Source organism: Chiloscyllium plagiosum, unplaced genomic scaffold (genome assembly GCF_037043375.1).
Source record: "Chiloscyllium plagiosum isolate Xiang-an unplaced genomic scaffold, Cpla_swu_hap1 HiC_scaffold_1, whole genome shotgun sequence".
Classification (NCBI taxonomy): Eukaryota; Metazoa; Chordata; class Chondrichthyes; order Orectolobiformes; family Hemiscylliidae; genus Chiloscyllium; species Chiloscyllium plagiosum.
In genome coordinates, this window is record NW_028270139.1 from 144,158,308 (window position 1) to 144,185,045 (window position 26,738).

Consider the following 26,738-nt stretch of genomic DNA (forward strand, 5'->3'; position numbering starts at 1 on the left):
CTCTAGGTGGTGGAAATGTGGAAGATGATGCGATATATACGAAGGTTGGTGGGGTGGAAGGTGAGGACCGGGGGTTTCTTTGCTTGTTGTGGTTGGAGGGGTGGGGTTTGAAGGTGGAGGTATGGGAAGTGGATGAGGACATCATCGACCACGTGGGAGGGGAAATTGTCATCTTTGAAGAAGGAGGCCATTTGTTGTTTTCTGTGGTGGCCATCTGTTGTTTTCTGTCCTCCTGGAATTGGTCCTCCTGGAAGCTGATGAGGTGGAGGAATTAGGAATAACTGATAGCATTTTTACAGGAGGCAGGGTGGAGGAGGTGCAGTCCAGGTAGCTGTGGGAGTCAATAGGCTTGTAGAAGATGTCTGTGTTGAGTTGGTTACCGTTGATGGAAATAGAGAGGTCCAGGAAGGGGAAGGAAGTATCTGAAATGTCCAGGTGAACTTGAGGTCGGGGGTGGAATGTGTTGAAGTTGATGAACTGTTCAACCTCCTTATGGGAGCACGAGTTGGCGCCAATATAGTCATCAATATAACAAAGGAAAAGGTAGGGAATGGTGCCGGTGTAACTGACAAAGATAGGCATGGTGCCGGTGTAACTGACAAAGATAGGCATAACTGGGGCCCGTGCGGGTTCTCAAGGGTAACCCTTTCGCCTGGAGGAAAAATTATTGAGGGTGAGGACCAGTTCAACGAAACCACCAGTGCCAGTGAAAGGGTTCTGATGGGAACGCCGGGAGAGGAAGAAACGGAGGGCTTGGAGGCCTTCATCATGGCGGATAGAGATATATAGGGACTGGATGTCTATGGCGAAGATGAGGCATTGGGAAAACCAAAGTCTTGGAGGAGTTGGAGGGTATTGTTCGTGCCCCGAACATATGTGGGGAGTTCCTGGACCAGTGGGGATAGGACAGCATAGAGGTAGGTGGAGATGAGATTGGTGGGGCAGGAGCAGGCTCAAACAATAGGTTGATCGGGGCAGTAAGGCACCAAACTACCACTGTGCCTGCTCCTTTTCCATTGGTTTAATGGTGAGGTTGGGGTTGGCGTGGAGAGCTGCGCATTGTGAGGCTAAGAGGTCGGAGTGGGTGAAAGTGGTGGGCTAGTTGAGGCAGTCAATGCCCCGGCAACAATTGGAAATAAAGAGATCGAGGGCGGGTAACAGATCAGCACATGATGTCCAGGTGGATGGGGTGTGTTGGAGGCTGGAGAAGGTGGGCGGGAGTCTGGGTGGAAAATATAAGCCCTGAGGCAGAGGTGACGATGTCGCAATGGGTGTTGAATTCGTTGATCTGGAAGAGGAGGGGGATGAAGGTGAGGCCTTTACTGAGGGCTGGTTATTTGTCCTCAGTGAGGGGGAGGTCTGGGGGATGGTGAAAAAACCGCAGCGCTGGGATCTAGGACTGGTGTAGGGCTGGAGCTGGGTGTGGTATGGAGACTGTAACTGGAATGGGAGTGGTAGTGGAGACAGAGGGTGATGTCATTTATGTGACGCTCACTCAGAGTGTTGTTTGGGGGCAGGGGGATGGTGGTGGTGGTGAGTGTGAGATCCAAAAGGGGCGGAAGTGGCGGAACACATGTCGTGTGCAATTCTGTTGGCAGTATTGAGGTGAGTGGCGTCAGTGGAGGCAGAAGCACGGTGGCACAGTGGTTAGCACTGCTGCCTCACAGTGCCAGAGACCTGGGTTCAATTCCTGCCTCAGGCGACTGACTGTGTGGAGTTTGCACATTGTCCCTGTGTCTGCGTGGGTTTCCTCCGGGTGCTCCGGTTTCCTCCCACAGTCCAAAAATGTGCAGGTTAGGTGAATTGGCCATGCTAAATTGCCCGTAGTGTTAGATGCAGGGGTAAATGTAGGGGAATGGGTATGGGTGGGTGCGCTTCGGCGGGTCGGTGTGGACTTGTTGGGCCAAAGGGCCTGTTTCCACACTAAGTAATCTGTAAGCACTTGCCCGAAACTTCGATTCTCCTGCTCCTCAGATGCTGCCTGACCTGCTGTGCTTTTCCAGCACCCAGCTGTCTACTCTGACCTCCAGCATCTGCAGTCCTCAATTTCTTCATGTTAAATCTTAAGTTGATCTTTACCTGTTTGTCAAAGATTTTAAGGTGTATGGAGCAAATGTAGCATATCGAGTTAAACTGCATATGAGCTGTGGTCCCATGGAAAAGTGGGGCAAACCATCCTGTGTTTCTGGAAAACCTGTTCAGATACAGTTCTGGAGCAGGTGGGAGCCCATGCCTTACAACTCAGAGGCAGGGACACTGGCTGCACCACAAGATCATTTCCTGTTTCTAGTACATGCTAGAAAGAGGGCTGTTGTGCATAATATAACTTGAACTAATTCATTACAATTTTGTAAACAGTCAGCGTTCTATGTCCACTCAGCTGCATTGACTGTGAGGATGGGAGGCTCAGTTGTTTGCAGAATATTGTTTGTTGCTGTAGCTGGCATTTGTTTTTGTTCATGTTTTCTAATCCGAATGTGGAATATTTCCAGAGAATAGCTGTGAGGCCTGAATGGTGCCTCTCTTATGACCTTCAGTCCCATACTTGATGTGAAATCTTGAACATGTTGAGTTGTAGTTTCATCAATACATGTGAATACATTGCCAGCTGTTTTCAAGCGCTTTAGGCATTTGTCACCTATTTACCTGCATTGAGGTTAGAAATTTCAATTTTAAATTTTATCTGCCAGTACAGAGTTTTATACGTTGAACCTGTGTAAAAGCAATTATGCAGGTACTGCCAACTCCAAATAGAATTGAAGGTTTAATGTGCCGCTCAGGAAGCTGCTGGCTTGAGAGTTGCTTTTGAAAGTGATTATCCTTTTCTATGTTTAAAAAGGGAGTGACTGCTGGTTAGGACTAGAAGAAAGATATGCTTAAAGTTTGAAAGCCAGGGTTCATTTGATTGATGGGAAGGAGTGTAATATCTAATTCTGCAATCATGTCTTTACTTTTTTTCAAAATTGACAGAGTTGGAGAAAATTTGAGCCAAAACATCACCACTTCATAATATTCAATTACCTTGCCTCCACCATCTTCTGAAGCACAGTTGTGAAGTCGCACAACCTTAGAAAAAAATTCCCGTTAACTTTGTCCTAAAAGGGTGAAAACCCTCCCCCAAATTTTAAATCTGTCTTCCCAAGGTTTGGACTGACTCATAAGAGGAAACATCTTTTCAACATCTGTCTTATCAAGACTGTTTAGATCTGTACACCCTTTCTTTTGTTTGTTGGCTCTTTGTTTTATCTATTTCCTTTTCTATTATCTGCTGAGTGGAATTGCCTTCATGTGGTTCCACTCTGACACATCTGATTGTAGCCAAGCAATCTTCTGAAATAACTTCTGTTTCCACTGTTGTACGATAGATCCGGAAAATGTTTGACTCATAGTATAGAATGTAACTCACTATTTTGCAGAACTGCTGCTGTCCATTTTGTCATAATGCTTGGCTGACAGACAGCTGAATGACCTGAATTTTTGCAATTAAATGTAGGTGTTATAAATGCAGGTCCCTTTTAAAAGGTGAACATTTTGGGTCTCGTGGTTCAATGGTAGTGTCTGTCCAGAAGGCTCCAAAGGTATGTCGCCACATGTCTAAACCCCTTGATTTTTAAGGAGCAGAATTTGGTATCCCAATAGGCAACATTTTTGTGATTGCTAATTTGGTCATCCATTACCTGCCTCTCTCCATTTTATTTCTCCTCTCTTTTTCTCTCTTCTCTCACTCCTCTGTTCTTTTCACTGACCCCCCACTTGTTTGTTCTTTCCTCAGTTAAGTTCCTTCAGGCATCTTTTGCCCTGAAAAGCATCTCACTGCCTACACCATAAGGTTTTATTTTGCTAGTAATCTTTAAGACACTTCATCTAATGCCAGTGTAAGTGCATTACCTTCCCTGATTCCTTTTTATTTAGTCTATCACTTGCCCAAAGAATTCAAGAAATAAGTCAAGCATGATTTCACTTCAATAATGCAATCAGCTAGAGTTTCCCTTGTTCTATGATTCTCTAAGTGCCAAGCCATAACCACCTGAATAGATTCCAGGATTTTCCCTGTGGCACATATTGGGCTAATTAACTGACTTATAGATCATGATCTCTATCTTCTCCCTCCTGTCGAATAAAAGTCACTTCTCCTGTTTTTCAGTCTGATGCTACTTTTGCGTAATTTAGGGAATTCTGGAAATTTGAAATCAATGTGTCTATTGCCTTAATAGCTGCTGCTTTTAACAACCAAGGATGAAGTTTGTCAAAGTCAAAAAGGGTGGGGCTGGAAAAGCACAGTAGATCCAGCAGCATCCGAGGAGCAGAAGAATCTACATTTTGGGCATAAACCCTTCATGAGGAATGTGGAGAGGGAAACGGTGATTAGAGATAAATGGGAATTTGTGAGATTTTAGTTCTAATTACTTTTCTCAGTGCCCTTTCCCTGGCAATTGTGATGGTTTTAAGTTCCCCTCCATCGTTTTCACTCTGATTTCTGGAATGTTATCTGTATCCTGTTCAGTGAACACAAAAGTACAGTCTGTTCATTTCTTTTGCTGTTGCTCTATTTCCCCAGCGCATCACTGAGAAGGCCATACGAATGTATGGACAAGGAACAAGAATATGATCATTGCTGATCTGATTTTAACCTCAACTCTACACTCTTGCATATCTTCAAACAATTTGAAACTCCCTCAGTAATTAAGAGTAAATAAGATTTTGCATCCACTGCATTAAGAAGGGATTTCCAAAGACTTTCAACCCTCAGATAAAGAAACATTCTTTTGAAATCCACCCTGTCAAGTCCCTTAGAATCTTATATTTGGAGACTCAGAAGTGACTTAAACTCCAAGGGGATACAGGCCTAGCCTGATGTAGCCTTTCCTCATAAGATTGGCTCGTTCCAGGCATTACTCTAGTAAATCTTCTCTTAGCTGCTTCCAATGCATTAATGTCCTCCTGCAAGTATAGTTGACTGTACTTAAGTGCTGTACTCAATACTCCAGATGCAGACTCAACGGTGCCCTGTATAACAGGCATAATGTACCTCCTCTTGCATTTAATTCCCTGTGCGATTTAACATAACATCCTGTTAGCTTTCCAGATTACTTGCTTTGCCTACATACTAAACCTATGCAATTCATGCACTAGCAAACCTGATACCTTTGCAGCCTCTCAGTATTTAGATAACGTTTCTTTATTATTCTTTCTGCCAAAATAGACGATTTCATTATATTCCATTTGCCAGATCTTTTCCCATTCACTTAATCTATCTATATCCTTTTGTAGGCTCCTTCAATCCTCTGCAAAACTCACTTTGCTACCCATCTTTGTTTCATCAGCAAATTTAGTGACCATTCCTTTGACCACTTTGTGCAATCATTTATTTCAACTGTACAAGTGACTTAGTCATAGAGTCATAAGAGATGTATAGCATGGAAACAGACCCTTCGGTCCAACCTGTCCATGCTGACCAGATATCCCAACCCAATCTAGTCCCACCCGGCCTATATCACTTCAAACCCTTCCTATTCATGTAACCATCCAAATGCCTTTTAAATGTACCAGACTCCACCACTTCCTCTGGCAGCTGATTCCATACATGTACCACCTTCTGTATGAAAAGGTTGCCCGTTAGGTCTCTTTTATATCTTTCCCTTCTCACCCTAAACCTATGCCCTCTAGTTCTGGACTCCCTGACCCCAGGGAAAAGACTTTGTCTATTTATCCTATCCATGCCTTTCATGTTTTTGTAAACCTCTATAAGGTCACCCCTCAGCCTCCAACACTCCAGGGAAAACAGCCCCAGCCTATTCGTCCTCTCCCTATAGCTCAAATCCTCCAACCCTGGAAACATCCTTGTAAATCTTTTCAGAATCCTTTCAAGTTTCACAACATCTTTCCGATAGGAAGGAGACCAGAGTTGCACGCAATATTCCAACCAATTACCTGTACAGCCGCAACATGACCTCCCAACTCCTTACTCAATACTCTGACCAATAAAGGAAAGCATACCAAACGCCTTCTTCACTATCCTATCTACCTGTGACTCCACTTTCAAGGAGCTATGAACCTGCACTCCAAGGTCTCTTTGTTCAGCAACACTCCCTAGGACCTAACCATTAAGTGCATAAGTCCTGCTAAGATTTGTTTTCCCAAAATGCAGCACCTCGCATTTATCTGAATTAAACTCCTTCTGCCACTTCTCAGCCCATTGGCCCACCTGGTCCAGATCTGTTGTAATCTGAGGTAACCTTTTTCGCTGTCCACTACACCTCCAATTTTGGTGTCATTTGCAAACTTACTAACTGTACCTCTTATGCTCTCATCCAATTCATTTATGTAAATGACAAAAAATAGAGGGCCCAGCACCGATCCTTGTGGCACTCCACTGGTCACAGGCCTCCAGTCTGAAAAACAACCTGCCACCACCACCCTCTGTCTTCTACCTCTGAGCCAGTTCTGTATCCAAGTGGCTAGTTCTCTCTGTATTCCATGAGATCTAACCTTGCTAACCAGTCTCCCATGGGGAAACTCGTCGAACGCTTTCAAAGAACTCCAATAACTTAGTTAAGCTTTATTTTACTTTGACAAAACCATGTTGGCATTGCCTTATTACCTTGAGCATGTCGAGTTACCTTGTTTTAACATCATTAATACAAGTTTCTAATATTTTCTCTAACTGATGTTAAGTTAACTGGCATTTAGCTTCCTGCATTCTGCCTCCCTATATTTTTTGAGTAAAGAAGTTACTATTTTCTAATCTAAAGGAACTTTCCCTGAATGTAATGAGTCTTGGTATATTAAAGTCAACACTTCAGCTTTCCCACGTCCGACTTCTCTTTTAAACCCTAGGACCTATTAGTAGTTAGGAATTTGTCAACCTGGAGTTCCAATCATTGACTCAGTATTTCTCTGTTTAATTCTAATTTTCTTGTTCTTCCCTCCCTTTCAGTTCCAGATTCACAGCTATCCCTGGGAAGCTACTTGTACCCTGTCTAGTGAAGACTGATGAAAATATCTGTTCAATTCATATGCTATTTTTATCCTCCATTACTATTTTCCCAGCCTATTCTTTCCAATCTTTGAACTATGGTGAATTGGATATATTTTTTCCTTCAGTTTGATACTACTTTCTTTTATGGTTAGATTAGATTAGATTCCCTACAGTGTGGAAACTTCAGCCCAACTAGTCCACACCGACCCTCTGTAGAGCGAGCAACCCACCCAGACCCATTCCCCTACATTTACCCCTGACAAATGCACCTAACACTACAGGCAATTTAGCGTGGCCAATTCACCTAACCTGCACATCTTTGGACTATGGAGAAAACCGGAGCACCCTGGAAGAATGTGCAAACTCCACACAGACAGTTTTCTGTCCTTCTTTGAGAATCTTTCTCATTGGAATGCATATTTTGCGTACTCTAAACTATCTCCTTAATATCTTCCACTGTAGGAGAAAGTGAGGACTGCAGATGCTGGAGATCAGAGCTGAAAAATGTGGTGCTGGAAAAGCGCAGCAGGTCAGGCATCATCCAAGGAGCAGGAGAATCGACGTTTTGGGCATAAGCCTGATTCCTGAAGAAGGGCGTACGCCCGAAACATCGATTCTCCTGCTCCTTGGATGCTGCCTGACCTGCTGCGCTTTTCCAGCACCACATTTATCTTCCACTGTATCCCTGTTCACCCACTCTTCGACATTGTGGTCGGTTGGCTTTGGCCAACTCTATTTCCCTACCCTCGAATTTACCATTCTTTAAGTTTTTATTGCTATTCCTAAATCCACTCCTGCTCTTTTTCAACATCCTCCCCCCAAAAAAACAGAAACTGCAATTCAATCTTATATGATCACAGTGCTTTCACTCTGAGGCAATTGATTCATCCCATCTTGGTGCATAGTACCTGGTCTAGTGTAGCCTGCTCCCTGATTAACTCCTGAATTTGCTGCTCTGAGAAACTACAAGTGTAGTCTTGAGGTTGAATTTATAATCTGACACATCCAATTTATTTGTTGACTAAAATAATCTGTGATTAGATTAGATTACATTACAGTGTGGAAACAGGCCCTTCGGCCCAACAGGTCCACACCGACCCGCCGAAGCGCAACCCACCCATACCTGTACATTTACCCCTTACTTAACACTACAGGCAATTTAGCATGGCCAATTCACCTGGCCTGCACATCTTTGGACTGTGGGAGGAAACCGGAGCACCCGGAGGAAACCCACGCAGACACAGGGAGAACGTGCAAACTCCACACAGTCAGTCGCCTGAGGCGGGAATTGAACCACTGTGCTAACCACTGTGCCACCATGCCGCCCACGGTATCATTGTAGCTTCCTGTTCATTCTAAATATGATGTACCCTTGAGTATTCAAGTTCCAGAATTTCCTATCTTGCAACACTGACTCTAATGGTTATCAAATCATACATGTCCAGTTCTTATTTGCGCCCTCATTCATCTGTTTTAATATGAATGCTTAGTGAATTTTAAAAAATAGCCTTTGTTACTGTCTTTTTCCTATTTTGTGACTTCTAGCCCCATGTACTGTTGTACACTGTCCCCTTCTACCATGTTCTGATCACTATTTCCCTTATTGCTACTTTGCTCTATTTAATTTCTCTTAATATGTACAATTTACCAAACTAGATCCACCTCTCCTCTGTTCAGTTTAAAAGCTTCTCTGCCACGTGAGTTGTGACTTGTCAGAACACTGGTTTCATCACAATTCGGGTGAAGACTGTCCTGTAGTATAGCTCCAGTGCCCCAGAATGCAAACCGATTTTTTCCCTCGCCAGTCTTTAAGTCACACATTCATCTTAGCCAAAATTTGCTTAGCCAATGCCAATTTGCTTGTGGCTCAGGAAATAAAGCAGAGATTGTGCATTATTCTGCTTTTTAATTTGGTCCCTCATTGTTCATACTGTCTAAGCAGAACCTCTTTAGAGTTCTGTCACTATTGTTGGTACTTCCAGGATCACGACAACAGCAGGTTCCTGTGTAGACCCAAGCAGGTATTTCGAACCATGGCACCAGGCAGACAGTCTGTAAATTTCCCTCATCTGCAGATAATTGTGCCCTATTTTTGATTTGTTCACAAGCCAGTTTATTGTAGTCTGAGAGGAGTAATAAAAAGACACTTGTGACAGTCAGAGAAGAGCAGTGAATGGAAACAACTTTAATTAAGGAATTCCGAGTGTAACAAATTATTTTCGCTCCCCATCTCAGTATAGGTCAATTTTTAAAAAATCATTTTAAGTCTCTTTCTAAGCAAAGATAGCTAGCTATTGAAATTGTTTGGAGAACTCCTGACTGAACTTCCATTTTCCATATACCTGAGCTCATCCTAAACTCTTGTGTCTGTATTCTCCCTATTCAACCAAGCTCTTGGTAATCTGCCCTAAATAAAACCTGAAGGTGTCTCCGTGCTAAGTCAATTTGAAAGGCTTCTGTGAATTGCCTAGGGGCCTTTTACTATTTTAGAGATTTTTTTTCTTCATTCCCAAATGAGATATGAGCATTGCTGGCAAGAGTGGTATTTATGGCCATTTCTAGTTGCACTTTGAGGACAGTTGAGAGTTAACCACACTGCTGTCTTTAATCGCAGATCGGCCAGATAGGTTAAGGGCAGCAAATTTCATGAAGACGTTCATGAGCAAGTGTTTTTTTCAAAATGACAATCAATAATGATAACATTTAGTCCCAAATATTTTTAATGTAAATTTTACCAATGACTGTGGTGGGAATTGAAGCAATGTCCCCAGAATATTAGCTTGGCCTTTGGATTACTATTTGAGTGAGATCATTTCTAAGTCATTGAATCCCACTGGTGCCCATCCAGCTGTCTGTGTATACCTTCAACAAATAGTTCTAAACATGTTTGTCTCAACTGACTTCACTTGTTTCTGAACAGTAGATTTGAGCTGGATTATTATGTTTTGAGATGTTATCCTCACAAGGAATTTTGAATTTATTTTAACTTTTTCTTTGCTACATGTAGCTTTTCCCTGGTTTGGCATGGATATTGGTGGAACTTTGGTGAAATTGGTTTATTTTGAACCAAAGGACATTACTACTGAGGAAGAACAAGAAGAAGTGGAAAATCTGAGAAGTATACGGAAATATTTGACCTCTAATGTGGCTTATGGATCCACAGGCATCCGTGATGTTCATCTTGAACTCAAAGATTTGACTATTTGTGGACGCAAAGGCAATTTGCACTTCATAAGGTTTCCTACTCAGAACATGCCGGCATTTATTCAAATGGGCAAAGCCAAACACTTTTCAAGCCTGCACACAACCCTTTGTGCCACTGGAGGTGGGGCATACAAATTTGAACCAGACTTGCGCACAGTATGTATATTTTAATTTTGTTTTTCAAGTATCAAAAGTTTTTGGGACTGCAGAACCATGGGCATTTGTCTGTTAAATTGTTTTCATGGCTCATTTCAGGATTGAAATGATCAATTTAGAAATGAACTCTGCATTCATATATACATGTTTTTCTGTTTTAGGGACCCATTCTGATACTTGAGTTAATTAAAAACGTGTGTCGTCTTGATTTGAAAGATGGTGTCTCAGTATTTACCAAGTTTTGGATTGATGAGAATATGACCAAAGTCATGAATTTTTAAATTACCATTGCACTTCTATCAGCCTCCTCTGCTGACTGCTACATATCCATTGTATACTACCATCTTCCTCATTCACTTTTCTCTCCTGTTTTCTGTTATAGCCTTAAAGCATTTATACATGCAATGTTCAGTGCAAAAAGTGTAAGCTGGGTTTGCATAATATACTGAAAAATGTGTTGCTGGAAAGGCGCAGCAGGTCAGGCAGCATCCAAGGAGCAGGAGTATCGACGTTTCGGGTGTAAGCCCTTCTTAGGCCCGAAACGTCGATTCTCCTGCTCCTTGGATGCTGCCTGACCTGCTGCGCTTTTTCAGCAACACATTTTTCAGCTCTGATCTCCAGCATCTGCAGTCCTCACTTTCTCCCTTTTGCATAATATACTGTTACTCCTTTTGTGCAGCAGAAGTTTAGAATTGCTTCTTTAAAAAACGTTTTATTTCTTGCTTTGTTCATTTATACCAATTTACTGAATACTATTTTCCTTTAAAATCACTGACAGTCATTTCAAAGTGCAAATATAAGATTCTTATCTCAATAATTTAGAAATGTTATATTCAGTACATTTAATAGCAATAAACAACAATCAATTATCACTTTGTCTTGTCTTCTATCAGCAAGAGAAAATCACAGGTCTATTGCTCATTGTTAATATATTTTTAAATGGGAATTTGAGTTTTAAATTTGCAGTGGAACTACATTTAATCTTCATTATATACAGATTGGCTATGGACAGATCCACATACTTGAGAGGACCGCCCCTAACCCCAACCCTCCTGAGTATTGTAGGAATTGCACTTGTCCAGACAAGTGGGGAGATATTATACCACAATTTGGACTTGTTCCTTGTAGATAGATGTAGATAGGCTTTGAAATTCAGGAGGCAAGTTACTCACTGCAGAATTTCTGTTCTTAAACCTGCCCTTGTCAATGCCATTGTTAGGGACCAGGCCAGACCCCCTCAAAACTTTTTAAGAAGGTAGTCCAGACCCCTAATTTTTTTTTTGTTAAAGGCAGATGTGAAATGCATATTCCAGAAGTGATGCAGCTGATAAAACCATTCTGTTTCAAGTAAAACAATTTATTTACACACTATGGTTGAAACACGAACAAAAAAAACCAGAATTTAGATTAACGTAACTATTTGAAAACACAACTGACTCGAAATAGCAACTTAACAAAGCTGTTCGGATTCCTGCAACATCCCGTAAACACACCCCTTAGTAAATGGTCAATTCAAACACAGGTTCTTCCATACAGGAGAGGTTTCAGAAAGTAAGTTCAGGCAAGACCTCTGTTGAAACATGGAACCTCTTTTCACTGTTGCTGCATCTCTAAGTCCCCAGCAATTTTTTTAACTTTTCCAGCACCACACTCTTGCCCCCAGCAGTTTCTGATTGCATGCTAAAACAAAATCCAACTGGAACAAAACCTGAATTGGGAGAACTGGCCACCCTGTTTAAAAACAAACCTAAAGGCCTCCTCTGATTGTTGACTTAGGCAGTTTCTGTTCTCGTTTCGGCATCACTGACTTTATAACCCTTCTTGATAAAAATCAAGGACAACGTAACCTTGTTAAAGAGGCAACGTTGTCACGCAATATTTGTATGGCTAATCTAGTTCACTTTCAGTAGTAACCCCAGTGTATTGATCCAGGGAATTTATTATTGCACTTATTAGACTTTGTTACTGGAAGTTGTCTTCTATTTCTTTTGCACAAATAGCAATTACCATTTATCATTCAAAAATTAATTCATTAATTTTGACATTTTGATTTAGTATTGATTCATTATTATACATTGATGGGATTACCAGAGTCTGGATTGGCACTTGCGTTATTTTGGGATATGTTAATGGTAGTACTCTTGACTTTATACTTAAAAGTGGTTTGTCTAATTTTTGTAGATTGTTAATCTGCAACTTCGAAAACTGGATGAACTTGACTGTCTTATCCATGGGACAATGTATATTGATTCGATAGGTTTCAATGGGCGTGCTGAATGCTATTACTTCGAACATCCTACAGATCCTGAAAGGTGTCAGAAGAAGACATGTGCTTTAGATAATCCATATCCACTGTTGCTGGTGAATATCGGATCAGGAGTCAGTATTCTTGCTGTGTACTCCAAAGATAACTATAAACGGGTAACTGGCACCAGGTGAGTGATAGATATTGCAATCATCTTGAAAAGCTGTTAAAGATTATGCAACAAGACTTATTTTCAACTGTGCATGTTTCATTGGTTTCCTACAGCTTGGAATCCCACCAATTGGACATGGACATGGAAAATGGATGTCTTAATTGTTCAAAAGCATAATACTGTAGATGCTGGTGATCTGAAATAAAAACATAAATTGCAGTGAAATTCAGGAGGTCTGACAGAATCTGGAAGAAAATAGAATTAATATTTAAAGTCCAGTGACACTCCTTATTAAAAAGAGTGTGCTTGGAAACTTGAACTCAATATTAATGGGGTTTCTAATTCCACACCTATTACCAGATCTATTGAGTTTCTCTAGAACTTTGTGCTTTTACATTTTAATTGCTTTTTTTGCCGTTCTGTTAAATGTAATATATTAAATATAATGTAGCTCAATTATTTTCACAAAATTGATGTGTGGTTTTTAGGATCCTTTATTTTTACATTGTGGCTAGTTTCTTCAATCAGTTTCCCTATGTTATATTCTCTTTACCACTTTCAGTGTGTTTTTAAAAGCAGTAAAATGTTTCCCATCGTATTTTTTTTTCTTTGGCTACCTGCTTGTTTAAAAACATTAGCAGGAGAAGCATTCGTTGGTGGAAACCTGTCATCCTCCAGAGCTTCCTAATGCTACTTTTCTTGACGAGATTCAAAATTTATGTTGGCCTTTGCTAAAATAAATAACCACTCAATGGAGTACAAAGACCTGTTGATTTTGAGCATAGAATAAGTGTTCCAATAAATTATATTGTTTGGAAACTATATTAGGCTGCTTCAAGAACATTGTTAGCTGTGGTGCATCTCAATGAAAATCAGTAAGATAATCAGCTAGATGAATATGTTGCATCTTGCTGAAGTTCTGACTTGATATTTGATGCTTACTCAAATGGTAGGAAATTGTTGTACTTCAGAGTTGTAAGTACAATGAATACTGGGTTACTTAATTTTTAAAAATGTATCTATGCGGTATGGATGTCACTGTCTGGGCCAGCATTTATTAAGAAGGTGCTGATGAGCTGCATTTTGAATGGCTGTAGTCCATTTGTTAGCTCTGGATGATGAGTGACTTTGAAGGGAACTTGCAGGTGTTGGTGTTTCCATGTATCTGCTTCCCATGTCCATTTGAGGTGGAGGTTTGGAAGATTCTGCCTTAGGAGCCTTGTTGAATTTCTACAGTGCATCGTGTAGATGTTACAGACTGCTGCTCCTGAATCTCGGGGGTGGAGAGATTGGATGCTTGTGGATGTGATGCCAAACAAGTGGGCTTCTTTGTCTTGGGATGGTGTTAAGCTTCGAGTGTTGTTGGAGCTGCATTGTCCAGGCAAGTGGGGAATGTTCCATCACATGTCTGACGTGTGTCTCGTAGAAGGTGGAGAGTCTTTGGGGAGTTACTTACTCAGGATTCTTAGTTTCTGACCTTCTGTTATAGCCACTAATTGTATGGAATGGCCAGTTCCATTTCTGGTGAATGGTAATTCATGGATTTCAGTTAGTAGGATATTCAGGTGGTGATGTTACTGAATATCAAGGACAGATAGTTAGATCGCCTTTTTGTTGGAGGTGGTCATTGCCTGGCATTTGTGTGGTGCAAATGTTACCAGAATTATGCCAGGATGGAGGAATTTTGGTTGTAAGGATCCCTTTGAGCAAAGGAGATTTGAGATAAATTTTTATAGTATTAAATCCGATTATGAATGATTTGGATAAAATGGCAAGGAAAAACTGTACCCTTTTGCTAATAGTACACAGCTTTAAAGTTTGGCAAAGAAATGTAGGGGAACATATGTAGTAAAAATGTGTGGAAAACAGTTTTCCACTTTGATTGGTAACCTGGAACTCCACCTTCATGAGCCTGCTGGAAACCTGGGCAAATGAGACAAAGAACGTTTTTTTATAAGTGAATTGGCAATGCTCACGATGGTGCAGAAAGCAAAATTAATCAGTGATTTCAGAAGGAAATTGGATCGGCACTTGAAGGAAATGAGCCCTCAAGGTGAGTGAGGCTGACTAAATTGCTGTAAAAATAGCTGGCTCAGCCTTGTTTGGCTGAGTGACCTTCGACTGTGTCATAAATGACTCTGACTCCATCATTTTAAATAAAATATGCTTTTGACTACTCCTGTATGTGTTTGCCCTACCTCTTTGCATCATTTGAAACTTTTCTACGTACCAGCCCATAACTTTCAGCTTCAGTCTCTACCCATTAATGGTAATAATCATAAGCTACCTCAGCCCTGCCAATATACCTCTGACTTTCTGCTTTGAAATATCTCTAAAAACCCATATTTGACCATTACAATTCTCATAACTCTTACTATTGTTCTTTTCTCTTCGATGAAATAGTTTGTGCAGTCTCTACATTAGGTATGTTATCTAAATTTCTGAATACTTTATCATCTATAGTACTAAGATAATAGCTGACATTAAAAAAAACCTTTTAAATGTGGAAAATTTATTTAGACTTCAGAAAGAAGGTCACGAGTCAAAATGTTAACATTAACTTTGTCTCCACAGATGCTGCCAGACCTGCTGAGTTTCTCCAGCAATTTTTTTGTTTGGTTTCAGATCTCCGCCTGCAATTGCTTTTTAAAATTTATGTGAACCTTTATTTATGTTGCTTCACACGTCAGCCCTCGCTGTTCAAAGTACGTGCTTTGGACATGAACTCAAATATTCTATGAGGCAAATTGGATAGCATTTGCATAAAGAAGTTATATGCACAAATTTGTGTTCTTTTACTGTCCTCTGGCTCTTATGCAGTAGAAGTGTCTCTGTTATAGTTTAGGTTCGTTTTGAAGTAAGGAACCACGTGAAGGCTTCAGAAGGGATATAGAAAAAATTCATAGTACCAGTTCCCAGAAAGAGTTCATTTTATGTAGCTTTGATAGAAGTGTTGAAAATTGAGGGGTTCCATACAACGTAGAGAAAAACTATTCCCAAGTCTGGAAGGGTCACGAGAATGTTAATGTCTCAAAGCAATCGGCAAAAGAGCCAGTATTGAAATGAAAAACTATTTTGTGAAATAAGTGTTTAAAGTCTTTATCATACTGTTAAGTATGGCAGGGGCACATTCAATTATGGTTTTCATAAGGGAACTGGATAGACCTCTATAAAGAGGCAACTCTCAGTCTGACAGAGCAAGGAAATGAGTGTGGGACAAGTCAAGTTGCTATTGCAGTGAGTGAACAATGACACAACAGGCCTCCTGTGCTATAACCATTTTGTGATTCATTTATTCTGTCTATCTAGTATTAGAAGTTTCTCTGCTTTCTCTCTTGTTCCTCATAGGCTAAGTTGAAATAATCTTTGCATAATTGCTGATGCATATCTCACAACCACAGTCAAATATTGAGCTAAATGATAGCACCCTCTGTTAACAGAAAATATGCCACAAGGGGGTGCAAGCGATTTAGTAGCTGATACAGTTAACTACTGTATGTTGTTATTTAGATTTCAACTGTAGTTTGAGAAAAGTACAAGAATGGGAAGCAGTTAGCTGCTCCATTAACCTGACTTCTGAAAATGTCCTTTCAGTCTTGGAGGTGGCACCTTTCTTGGTCTGTGCTGCCTGCTGACCAGTTGCTCAACCTTTGAAGAAGCCCTCGACATGGCATCACGTGGAGAGAGTACCAAGGTGGATAAGTTAGTAAGAGATATCTATGGCGGAGACTATGATAGATTTGGGCTTCCAGGCTGGGCTGTAGCCTCCAGGTAAGAGCATTTTTGTTACTCACCTTTTTCGTTTGTTTTTTCAATTATGTGATGTGTATTTTTTTTTTTAAAAGTCGCATCACTTCTTGACCATTCTGGGAGGAGTGCAATAATCGTGCTGATGTTGGGTCTTGGTTGTAACTGTTTGAGATGTTAACGATCATTGTGGTCTTGAAATGAAATTCCTGATTTGTGCCTTGAAAGGAATTTTGCTAACATTAGCTTCATCCATTGTCTATTTTAATTTTTAGAAACATTTATCTAGGAAATGACAGATTAAACTAAATGCCTTGCACAGTAATTGTGGAGTGAAAATGGGTTACTCAACTGAGAGAGGGGCTGGCAATGCAAGAGGGACTAAAATATTAATGGGTTTTTTCAAGAAAGTAAATCTGCTTTGATCTAGATGTATAACTTTATTATCTTCTCCTTCAGCTTTGGGAATATGATGAGCAAAGAAAAGCGGGAAGCGGTGAACAAAGAAGATTTGGCCAGAGCTACTTTGGTCACCATCACAAACAACATTGGCTCCATAGCCAGGATGTGTGCACTGAATGAGGTTGGAACTTTTGTTTGGAAATCCTGTAATTCCAAGGACAGTTTGTGCAAGTTGTTTGTAATATACATGGACTTGGCTTATATCAGACTTTAGTTTGTTTGTCACAGTTGAAAGCATGCTATTAATGGTAAATGCTTCTATAATGTTTTTTTTAAAAAGTGTTTTATTCAGATAGGAGAACGGAAATGTTTAACCATGCAGAAAGTTCAGATGGCTTGCTCCGATCATCCAGCAGTTCCCTTGTGAAGAAGCACATTAGAGGAAGTAATGCTTTGTGTTTTCAGCTTCTTTACAGTGCTGCCTTGTAGCATCCAAATCAAGCAGCATTGTACAGGGCTATGAAAGCACCAAGACATTTACTGCAGATGTAAATGGCTTTTCCCCGTTAGCATTTCATATATGCAGTTGGCCATTTCGCACATACTGATAAACAGATTAGGAGCTTTAATGAAACTGTAAAGGAAAAGCACTAAATAATGTACCAAAGGATTTTCTTTTCAATTTTCTATGCACATACTGCACGAACCTGCATAATTGTAGTCCAATAAACTTATAATATACTAAAGACTGTCTTATTAACTGCATTAATTAAATTTGCAATAACTAACCATAAAGATCTTCAGCTGTCCAACTTTTGTTTTTGCATGAAGACCTCTGATTTTTAACCCCATCTAATTGCTAGTTAGATGGTTCCAGATGGAAAGAGAGCACCTAGGAAAGAGAACGCAATATGAAAAACTGGCAAATTAAAAGGTGGAGTTGAGTAAAGGAGAAGATGAAACATTGCAAATCTCTGTTGCACTGCATTAACTACTTATTTCTTTTAGTTGCATACTCTCACTAGATGTTTCAATCTGAATTATTTCAGGGAGACCTCTTGTGCCTGTATCTGAAGGCAGGCACGAGTTACTTATTTAGCTTCTCAGCTGTTTCTCTATTTCCTATTAGGCATTCTTCTGTTTCTGCCTTTAATGAACAGTTGTCTTTGCTAAACAAAACTAAACTTTGACAATCTGTTTTTGTTCCTTGCAATGTTTTGCATGTATATTCTGTTTATAAATTCCTATGTTCTCCTTCTCAATTCTAAAACTTTCCCAATTTTCTCTCTCTCACAGATTTTGGTCTCTTTTTACTAACCTTTTCCTTTGATCTAATACTGTTTTTAACTTTTGTGAGAAATGGTCCTCTCACCTTTCCTGTTGGGTATATTTGCCTTAAAGAAATATAAACCTTTTTGAAAACCAAGTATTAATTCTTTAAGATCATAAGACAAAGGAACAGAATTAGGCCATTTGACCCATCAAGTCTCTGACTTCCCTTGTGTTTTAAAAAATTCTCAAGGTCAGGTTCGTAGGAGAGTAGTCTGACACAGAACAAACGACCAAGAGGCGAGACTGCTAGAATATGGGCATTTTATTCCCCGCAGTGTCGCACAACGGGTCTGGTTTATGCTCACTCTACATGTTACAAAAACTGGGAGCCGTCAGTTCTTGTAGAGCGGTTGCCAACAACCCACGCTCGGCGGTTAAACGTAACCCCGGAGCAGACTCACCGAACTGGAGACTTTTCCAGCTTTTTATTCTTTTCCAGATATAAACATTCATGTGAACAGCAGAGCAAGGCTAAAAAACACATTCCATTCTGGTTACATACAGATAAGAAGATTCACACGGGACTAAGCAACACCTCCATTCCGGTTAGATTCACACATGTATTGGGACATAATTTTTAACCGTTTCACCACATTCCACTGCTTGGAATTTTACACCACATTCCACTGCTTGGCCCAATACATGTGTTACATTATGCAATTCGTTTCAGTTAATTTCAGTTCAGTCAATTCAGTGTAGTTCAATTCAGCTCAGTTCAGGTCTGTTCAGTTCAATTCAATTGTGTTCAATTCAGTTCCGTCCATTTCAATTCAATTTAGCTCAGTTCCATTTTGTTCCGTTCAATTTGATTCACTTCAGTTCCACTCAGTTCAGTTCAGTTCAATCCCATTCAATTCTGTTAACTCCGCTTCAGCCTTTTGGACATGCCCACATCCTCCGCTGTACCCCAGGCAAGGGGTTCTTCGGCAGGACTGGGATCCTTTCTCAAACAAACTGCCACGTACATGCCCACATCCATGCCATCCCGGGACGGTCGGGACCTCCACAGTTTGTTCTTCTGGTTTCTTAGTCGTTTTCCAAAACATTGTTCTGTATCAAAATCTCTCCTCAATTGCGATTGATCCTGCCGACTACGCCAAATGTTTTAAAAAATTCTCAAGGTCAGGTTCGTAGGAGAGTAGTCTGACACAGAACAAACGACCAAGAGGCGAGACTGCTAGAATATGGGCATTTTATTCCCCGCAGTGTCGCACAACGGGTCTGGTTTATGCTCACTCTACATGTTACAAAAACTGGGAGCCGTCAGTTCTTGTAGAGCGGTTGCCAACAACCCACGCTCGGCGGTTAAACGTAACCCCGGAGCAGACTCACCGAACTGGAGACTTTTCCAGCTTTTTATTCTTTTCCAGATATAAACATTCATGTGAACAGCAGAGCAAGGCTAAAAAACACATTCCATTCTGGTTACATACAGATAAGAAGATTCACACGGGACTAAGCAACACCTCCATTCCGGTTAGATTCACACATGTATTGGGACATAATTTTTAACCGTTTCACCACATTCCACTGCTTGGAATTTTACACCACACCTTGTCAGCTATAGTTCTCTCAGGTTCTACTTCATATGCTTTTTTTTTCTTGGGATGAGTTTCTGCTATACCTCCCAAATTATCCCCAGAAACCCCTGCCACTGCTGCTACTCCATCTTCCCTGCTTGGCTTCCCTCCTAGTCAGCTCTGGCCAGCTCCTCCCTCATGTCGTTGCAGTTACCTGTACTCCATTGTAACACAGTAGTGTCTGATTCAGTCGTCTTCCTGTCAAAATGCTGGTTGGATTTTATTTATCATTTTATGGTCATTCTCCAACCACCACCTCCCCCACCACATAGAATGGCAAAGGTAAGAGTTCATGGGCATATTACCTCCAAGTTCCCCTTCAGACTATGCACATCATGAATGAAACTTCATTATCACTTCTTCACTGATGCTGTGACAGAATGCTAGAACTCATATCAGCAGTGCATTTATCCCTACACCATATGAATCATATGTTCAAGGTGAGAAGTAGCCTATTGAACTTGAAATGCTGCTGGTTTCTATAGGTGCTGCCACATGAGCAGAATTCCATTCAAGCTCTTGGTGTTTTAATTTCCAGTTTCCATCCACAGTATTGGCTTTCATCCAATGTTATTTTACATTACATTACATTAGATTACATTACATTACAGTGTGGAAACAGGCCCGACCCGCCGAAGCGCAACCCACCCATACCCCTACATTTACCCCTTGCCTAACACTACGGGCAATTTAGCATGGCCAATTCACCTGACCTGCACATCTTTGGACTGTGGGAGGAAACCGGATGAAACCCACACAGACACGGGGAGAATGTGCAAACTCCACACAGTCAGTCGCCTGAGGCGGGAATTGAACCCGGGTCTCCGGCGCTGTGAGGCAGCAGTGCTAACCACTGTGCCACCGTGTTATCCCCTTTATTCATTGCTTTTGAAGTTGCTAATTTAAAGTTGTATATTTAACAAATAGATTTGTAGATCATGCCGCATTTATTGATCACTAATGTCCAGGCATGCTTCTGTTTCTAATCCCAGAATACTATGATACCTTTGGCAGATCAAAATGAAAGCCTCCTTTGCAGAAAGAAAGCAGTTATACATTAAATTTACACTTTTAAACTCATTTTAAACTGCTTAGACATTACTATTGCATATTATGTTGCTTACATTCCATTAGAATAACTTTGTGCACATATCTTTCAATATGTATTAATCTATTAGCTCAGTTCAGACTAATCCTATGCTTTTTTTCTGCAAACACATAGCTTACTTTTAGCCTTTAAACCTTAGATTTCAACATTGGATGTAAGAGAAAGGAACCATTCCACAAGAGTCCCTTAGGTCGTGGTAAATTCAATGACAGCTCCGTTTTGTCCCATACTCAAACCTCTTTTTCACTCCAACTTGCTTTCCATCATCATTCTTAACTCTTACTAACATCTTTGAGTGGCCATTCTACTATGTCTTTGTGTTGGAAAACTGCAATTGAAAAATGTGTTTTTTTTCTAAGAATTGATCAGAAACTTATGTTTAAAAGTAAGCAATATTTTTATACTGCTTAGAACTAATTATTTTTGGAGAAATTAGCTAGATTGTGCTGCTTATTGTGAAGGTCTAAACCAGTGTTTCATATTTTTCATGTAATTTGTAATCTAATGCATTTATTGTGCCATTCTTAACTGTTGTAATTCATTAATTCTTATGGTTTAGAACATTAACAGGGTGGTGTTTGTTGGAAACTTCCTAAGAATCAACACCTTGGCCATGAAATTACTGGCCTATGCATTGGACTACTGGTCAAAGGGACAACTGAAAGGGCTCTTCATGGAGCATGAAGTGAGTTTTTTTTTGATAAGTTGTAGTTGTTCAAAGACTAATTCATTTTTATTAATGAGTGTTGCTGAACAAAAAGGCCTGAGATGTACGAGCATTTTTTTCCTTGAAGGGGTGATGAAGAAAGCATTTGATCCACTTGTCCTCACTGATCCAGTGCATTGAGTATAGGAGTTGGGAGGTCATGTTAGATTAGATTAGATTACTTACAGTGTGGAAACAGGCCCTTTGGCCCAACAAGTCCACACCGACCCTCCGAACAGCAATCCATCCAGACCCATTCCCCTACATTTACCCCCTCCCATAACACTACGGGCAATTTAGCATGGCCAATTAACCTAACCTGAACATTTTTGGACTGTGGGAGGAAACCGAGCACCTAGAGGAAACCCTCGCAGACACTGGGAGAACGTGCAAATTCCACACACACAGTTGCCTGAGGTGGGAATTGAACCCTGGACTCTGGCGCTGTGAGGCAGCAGTGCTAACCACCACATTGTGGTTGTACAAATGTTTATGAGAATACTTTTAGAATACGGTGTTAAAAATCACACAACACCAGGTTATAGTCCAACAGGTTTAATTGGAAGCACACTAGCTTTCGGAGCGATGCTCCTTCATCGGGTGATTGTGTTCAGTTCTGGTTTCCCTGTTGTAGGAAAGATGTTAAAGTTGAAAGGGTGCAAGGAGTATTTGTAAGGATGTTGCCGGGATTGGAAGGTTTGAGTTATAGGGCGAGGCTGAATATTCTGGGGATTTGTTTTCCCTGAAGTGTTGGAGGCTGAGGGCTGACTATATAGAGGCTTATGAAATTGAGGGGCATAAAATAGGTTGAGATCTTTTCCCCAGGGTAAGCAAGCCCAAAGCTACAGGGCATAGGTTTAAGGTAAGAGTGGAAAGATTTAAAAGGGACATGAGGCGCACCTTTTTCACTGGATGTGGTGGAGGACTGGATGTGGTGGAGGAAGCTACAATTACAACATTTAAAAGACATATAGATGACTACATGAATAGGAAGCATTTAAGGGAATATAAGCCAAATGCTGGAAAATGGGACTAGATCAATCTAGGATATCTGGACAGAGGGATACGTTAGACCAAAGGAAACACGATGTACTATATTACACAGCATGACAGTATAATTCTGTAGATAGCAACATCCTTAATGTTGTGCAAAGTATCTGGTTCGATGCCTATTTTATTGCTCTAGCACCTAGTCTTTTCATTTTGTGAAGTCTATTGTCTTGTTTGGAAGAAGTGGCTGAGATTAGTTCTAAATCCATTTAAAGCAAAAGGTCAAAAGAAAAACTGAAAATGCGAGAATACTTGGAACAAATGTAAAATGTGACCCTGGTGTTTTTTCATTTTTATATCTCCTTATACCAAAAAGAACTTGATGGGTAAGGTTCTTGCATTTCTGTAGCTTGGCTTCATTGATAATGTGATAATATGTCAGGAAGTAATGGTTTAGAGCGAAATTCCAGGTTTTGAATGTGCTCTTGCATATTACATGGGAAATCCGCAGTGCTGGAAGTGCTGTCTCTCAGATGAAAGATCTGCGGTTTAATGTGAAGAGAGGAGATTTCCTTTGGCATCATTTTTCAACGATGTTTGAAGATACTGATTAGCTGGTTATTCCTTGCATTTGGTGTTTGGCAGCCCTTGCTGTGGCGAGTGCATGAAGGCATCAGAAAAAAAAATAGTGCTACTTAAATTCAGCCTTCTTTAGGTAACCCTATATTCGTTTCATAATGTAGAAGCACCAATCATGCCATACAAGTAATATTTCTAATGCAAAGTCGTTAGCCTGCTTGCACAAGTTGCAACTTGAAAATCCAGATGAAGAAGTTGGAACATCATGGGCTACTTTACATTTGACCTCATTGGTTGATCTTCAGTGAAGATGTTAATCACATATTGCTGAGACCTGTTTAAGCATCTTTTCAATTTTGTTTACATTTGTAGCTCTCAAGATATTTGGCACAAATTCTGTTTCAAGGTTCCTGGTCTTGTTAGTATTTGACATCTTGGCATCAAGTAGTTAATAACACATCATGCTGCTTTGAACTTAATCACAGTGCTGAAGCAGGAGAAGGCTTGTCTCTGTCTGGTACTTGCAGCCTAAGGTTTTTGTGAATACAGCCTTTGACACTGTCCAAATTTGGAACAGCTCATTTATTTAGATTACTTTGTGCTGTTTAATTGTGTAGAATTGCCCAAAACTTTAAAAATTGGGTGTAATTTAGATGTAAACGTGTCCAGTTTTCTGGTCACGAGGGAATACGTTTGCAATAAATGTAGATATGTATTTTCAAGCTTTTCTTTCTGTTACATAATGCTTCATAAGAACTAGGAGCAGGAATAGGTAATTCAGCCCTTCAAGCCTTCTCTGCTATTTGATATGATCATAGCTGACCTCCTCAATCTCAGCACCACTTTGCTGCAGGCTGTCAAGCCATTACTAATGAAAATATCTGCCTCTCCTCAAATTTTATTCAATTTCCGCATCCACCACACTGGGGTAATGAATTCCACAGATTCATGACATTCAGTGATTTGAAACATTTGCTTCTCTTGGAACATGTTTTATTTGAATGGTGAGCGCACTATGTACATTTTGTGAACTGTAATCTGAAAAATGTATGGGTGTCCTTGTTTGTGAACTGCAAAGTTAACATGCAGGAATAGCACAAAGCTGGATAGGCAAACAAATTGTTTCTCTTTATTGTAAGGAGGATAAAGCATAAACATAGGAAAGTCATGGTATAGCTGTACAGGGCATTGGAATTATGCTGGCAGTTTTGTTTTGTTTTCCTTGAGGAGCGATATACTTGCATTAGAATCAGTTGTGAGAAAGTTTGCTGAACTGACTGCAGGATTAAAGTGTCTTTTGAGGAAAGGTTGCATAATTTAGGCCAATATTCTTTGGACTTCAAAAGAATGAGAGGGAATTTTATTGAAACACATGATCCTGACGGAATTTGATCGCATAGCTAGGTTTTTTACCTGACTGAAGATCTAGAATTGGGGACTGGGGGAGATACAATTTTAAAAATTAGCCATCTCATTTAAGACATATAGGAGGAATTTTTAGTGAGGGTCTCTGGGCTTTGGAATTCTCTTAGAGTGCATGGAGGCAGGCTCATGGAATGTATACAAGACTGAGTTAAATGTTTGATTCTCTAGCATACAACTTGAGGGTGGGCAGTAAAGTGGAGTTTGGGCCACAGTCAGATCAGCCATAATCATATTGATAGTGGAGTAGCTCAATGGGCCAAATGACCAATATTCAACACCTTTTAAAAAGTTCATATGGCACCATGATTACTAATTAGCTTCAACATTGTCAAATGCCCTGTGGCTTCAAAATAGCACGACCTTGTACGCTGTACTGCACTAATCCAATTTTGTTTTTAAGTATAGCTTGTTTTGTTGACATTAGCTCTCTGTGTACGTCTTTTTTAAATCAGCGTATTCAATGATTTTTGTAATGTCTTTGTTTTGGAGTGGAGGGCAAAATGTCCTTACTTATAGTTTGAGTTGAAAATATGTTTTGCTTCTTTGATTTGTTTCAGGGTTATTTTGGAGCAGTGGGTGCTTTGTTGGAGCTTGTCAACTCTGTTTGAACCTTCAAAAGAGAAGTATTCTCGTGCCTTACATTCATTTCATTGTGTGGCTCATACACCATGGTTTCAGATTGAAGAGAAACCACGAAAGAAAAGATTTTAGAGTTGTAATGTAATTTGATCCCTCTGAAATCTCTTGTTTTAAGGGAGGAATGGGAGGTAAGGGCTGTTAGATGAGCATGTTTTATAAGAAATAGTCTGTAAACAATTGCACTTCTCTGCCTTTATTTATTCCCCAAAGCTTTTCTAACTCAACATTGTGTATGTCTTAACATTTGTTTTCTTTTGATGTTTATGTGTAAGAATTATTTTTCTGAACTTTAAAAATAGCTATTTCGTAAACATTATATTGCAAGCATATGTGTTTGTGTGAAAGGAAGTCCTAGTACGATTAAAATAATTTTAAAATTCAAATAAGTCTTGTGGAGCGGGAGCAATGCCATTTTAGTCCTTAATCCAGTAACTGATAATTAAGAATTTTGCAGTATTTCTTCCAAATTTGAAGTTTTAATGAATCTGTGTAATTTATGAAGAATGTAAACTGGAAATCTATTTTTGTAGATGTACGAATAATAAGCTCATCTACCTGTAATTTTTATCATGCTTCTGTTCATTAATATTTCCAGTTTTCTTGCCTCCTGATCCGAAGTTTCCCAGCCACCACTTCGTACTCTTCTTTTTCCCCACTAGATACAGCAAAATCTTGGCATTAATGGTATGAGTATGTAGGACCCACTTTACTGGATGATGAGGTCTAAACCTCATGTCGAGAAACAAGGCTTCAGCAAGTTGAACTGCACTGTGCTGCCATGCTACTGTGCTTCATTTATCCTTTTTTTTCTATGAAAAAGAATTGATCAGTAACTTTGAGTTACTGCTGTTTAGACATACAATATGGGTACAAGTTATTTAGCTTTCTTGTGTTAACATCATTTGTATATAGAAAGTGTGGAATATGTTACAAGTTCTTCTTTGTATAAGTGGTAGAGGCAATCTCAAATTAACATGTCAAGACTATAACAGTAACACATCTGAGAAACACTGTAAACTGTTTGAACTCTGTTCATAGTTTATGACAATGTGATCTCTGTTGTTACTATACTGTAGTTGCAGATGTATCTTTATTCAAATTTGCTTATTTTGAAAAAAATATTATTTAACAAATCCGATGTTTAAAGCATGTGTTGAAATGATGCTGTGTATTCTACAACATCTTTATTTATTTGTACTGCACATGTGAAAATAAATATATTTTACACAGAAGCTACTGAATGCAGTGAACCTTTTTAAACTTTGAGAGTGGCAACTTTTACACCTCTGGTGAATTGCTAATGTGGTGTTTGACTATCAGAAGTGGGAATTAGTTAAGGGTCTATGAATGAATCCACTGAGTATGCAGGGAAATAGCAGTCTTCGCTGCTGTAAATTTCCATAAAACCATAAGAACTAAGAACAGGAGTCAGTCATCCAGCTCCTTGATCCTGCTCCACCGCTCTGTAGGACCA

General features: G+C 40.0%; 1 protein-coding gene across 1 annotated transcript in view; it reads left to right on the forward strand.

The window, feature by feature from the left end:
- LOC122554916 (pantothenate kinase 3-like) overlaps nt 1-26,496 on the forward strand; it is a 33,124-nt gene extending 6,628 nt beyond the window's left edge. The window contains exons 2-7 of the mRNA XM_043700349.2: nt 9,987-10,339; nt 12,521-12,774; nt 16,351-16,527; nt 16,963-17,086; nt 21,485-21,610; nt 25,183-26,496. Coding sequence (XP_043556284.2) covers nt 9,987-10,339; nt 12,521-12,774; nt 16,351-16,527; nt 16,963-17,086; nt 21,485-21,610; nt 25,183-25,233 — 1,085 coding nt within the window. The 3' untranslated portion in view covers nt 25,234-26,496. The remainder of the gene's footprint in view (nt 1-9,986; nt 10,340-12,520; nt 12,775-16,350; nt 16,528-16,962; nt 17,087-21,484; nt 21,611-25,182) is intronic.
- The last annotated feature ends 242 nt before the right edge of the window (nt 26,497-26,738 follow it).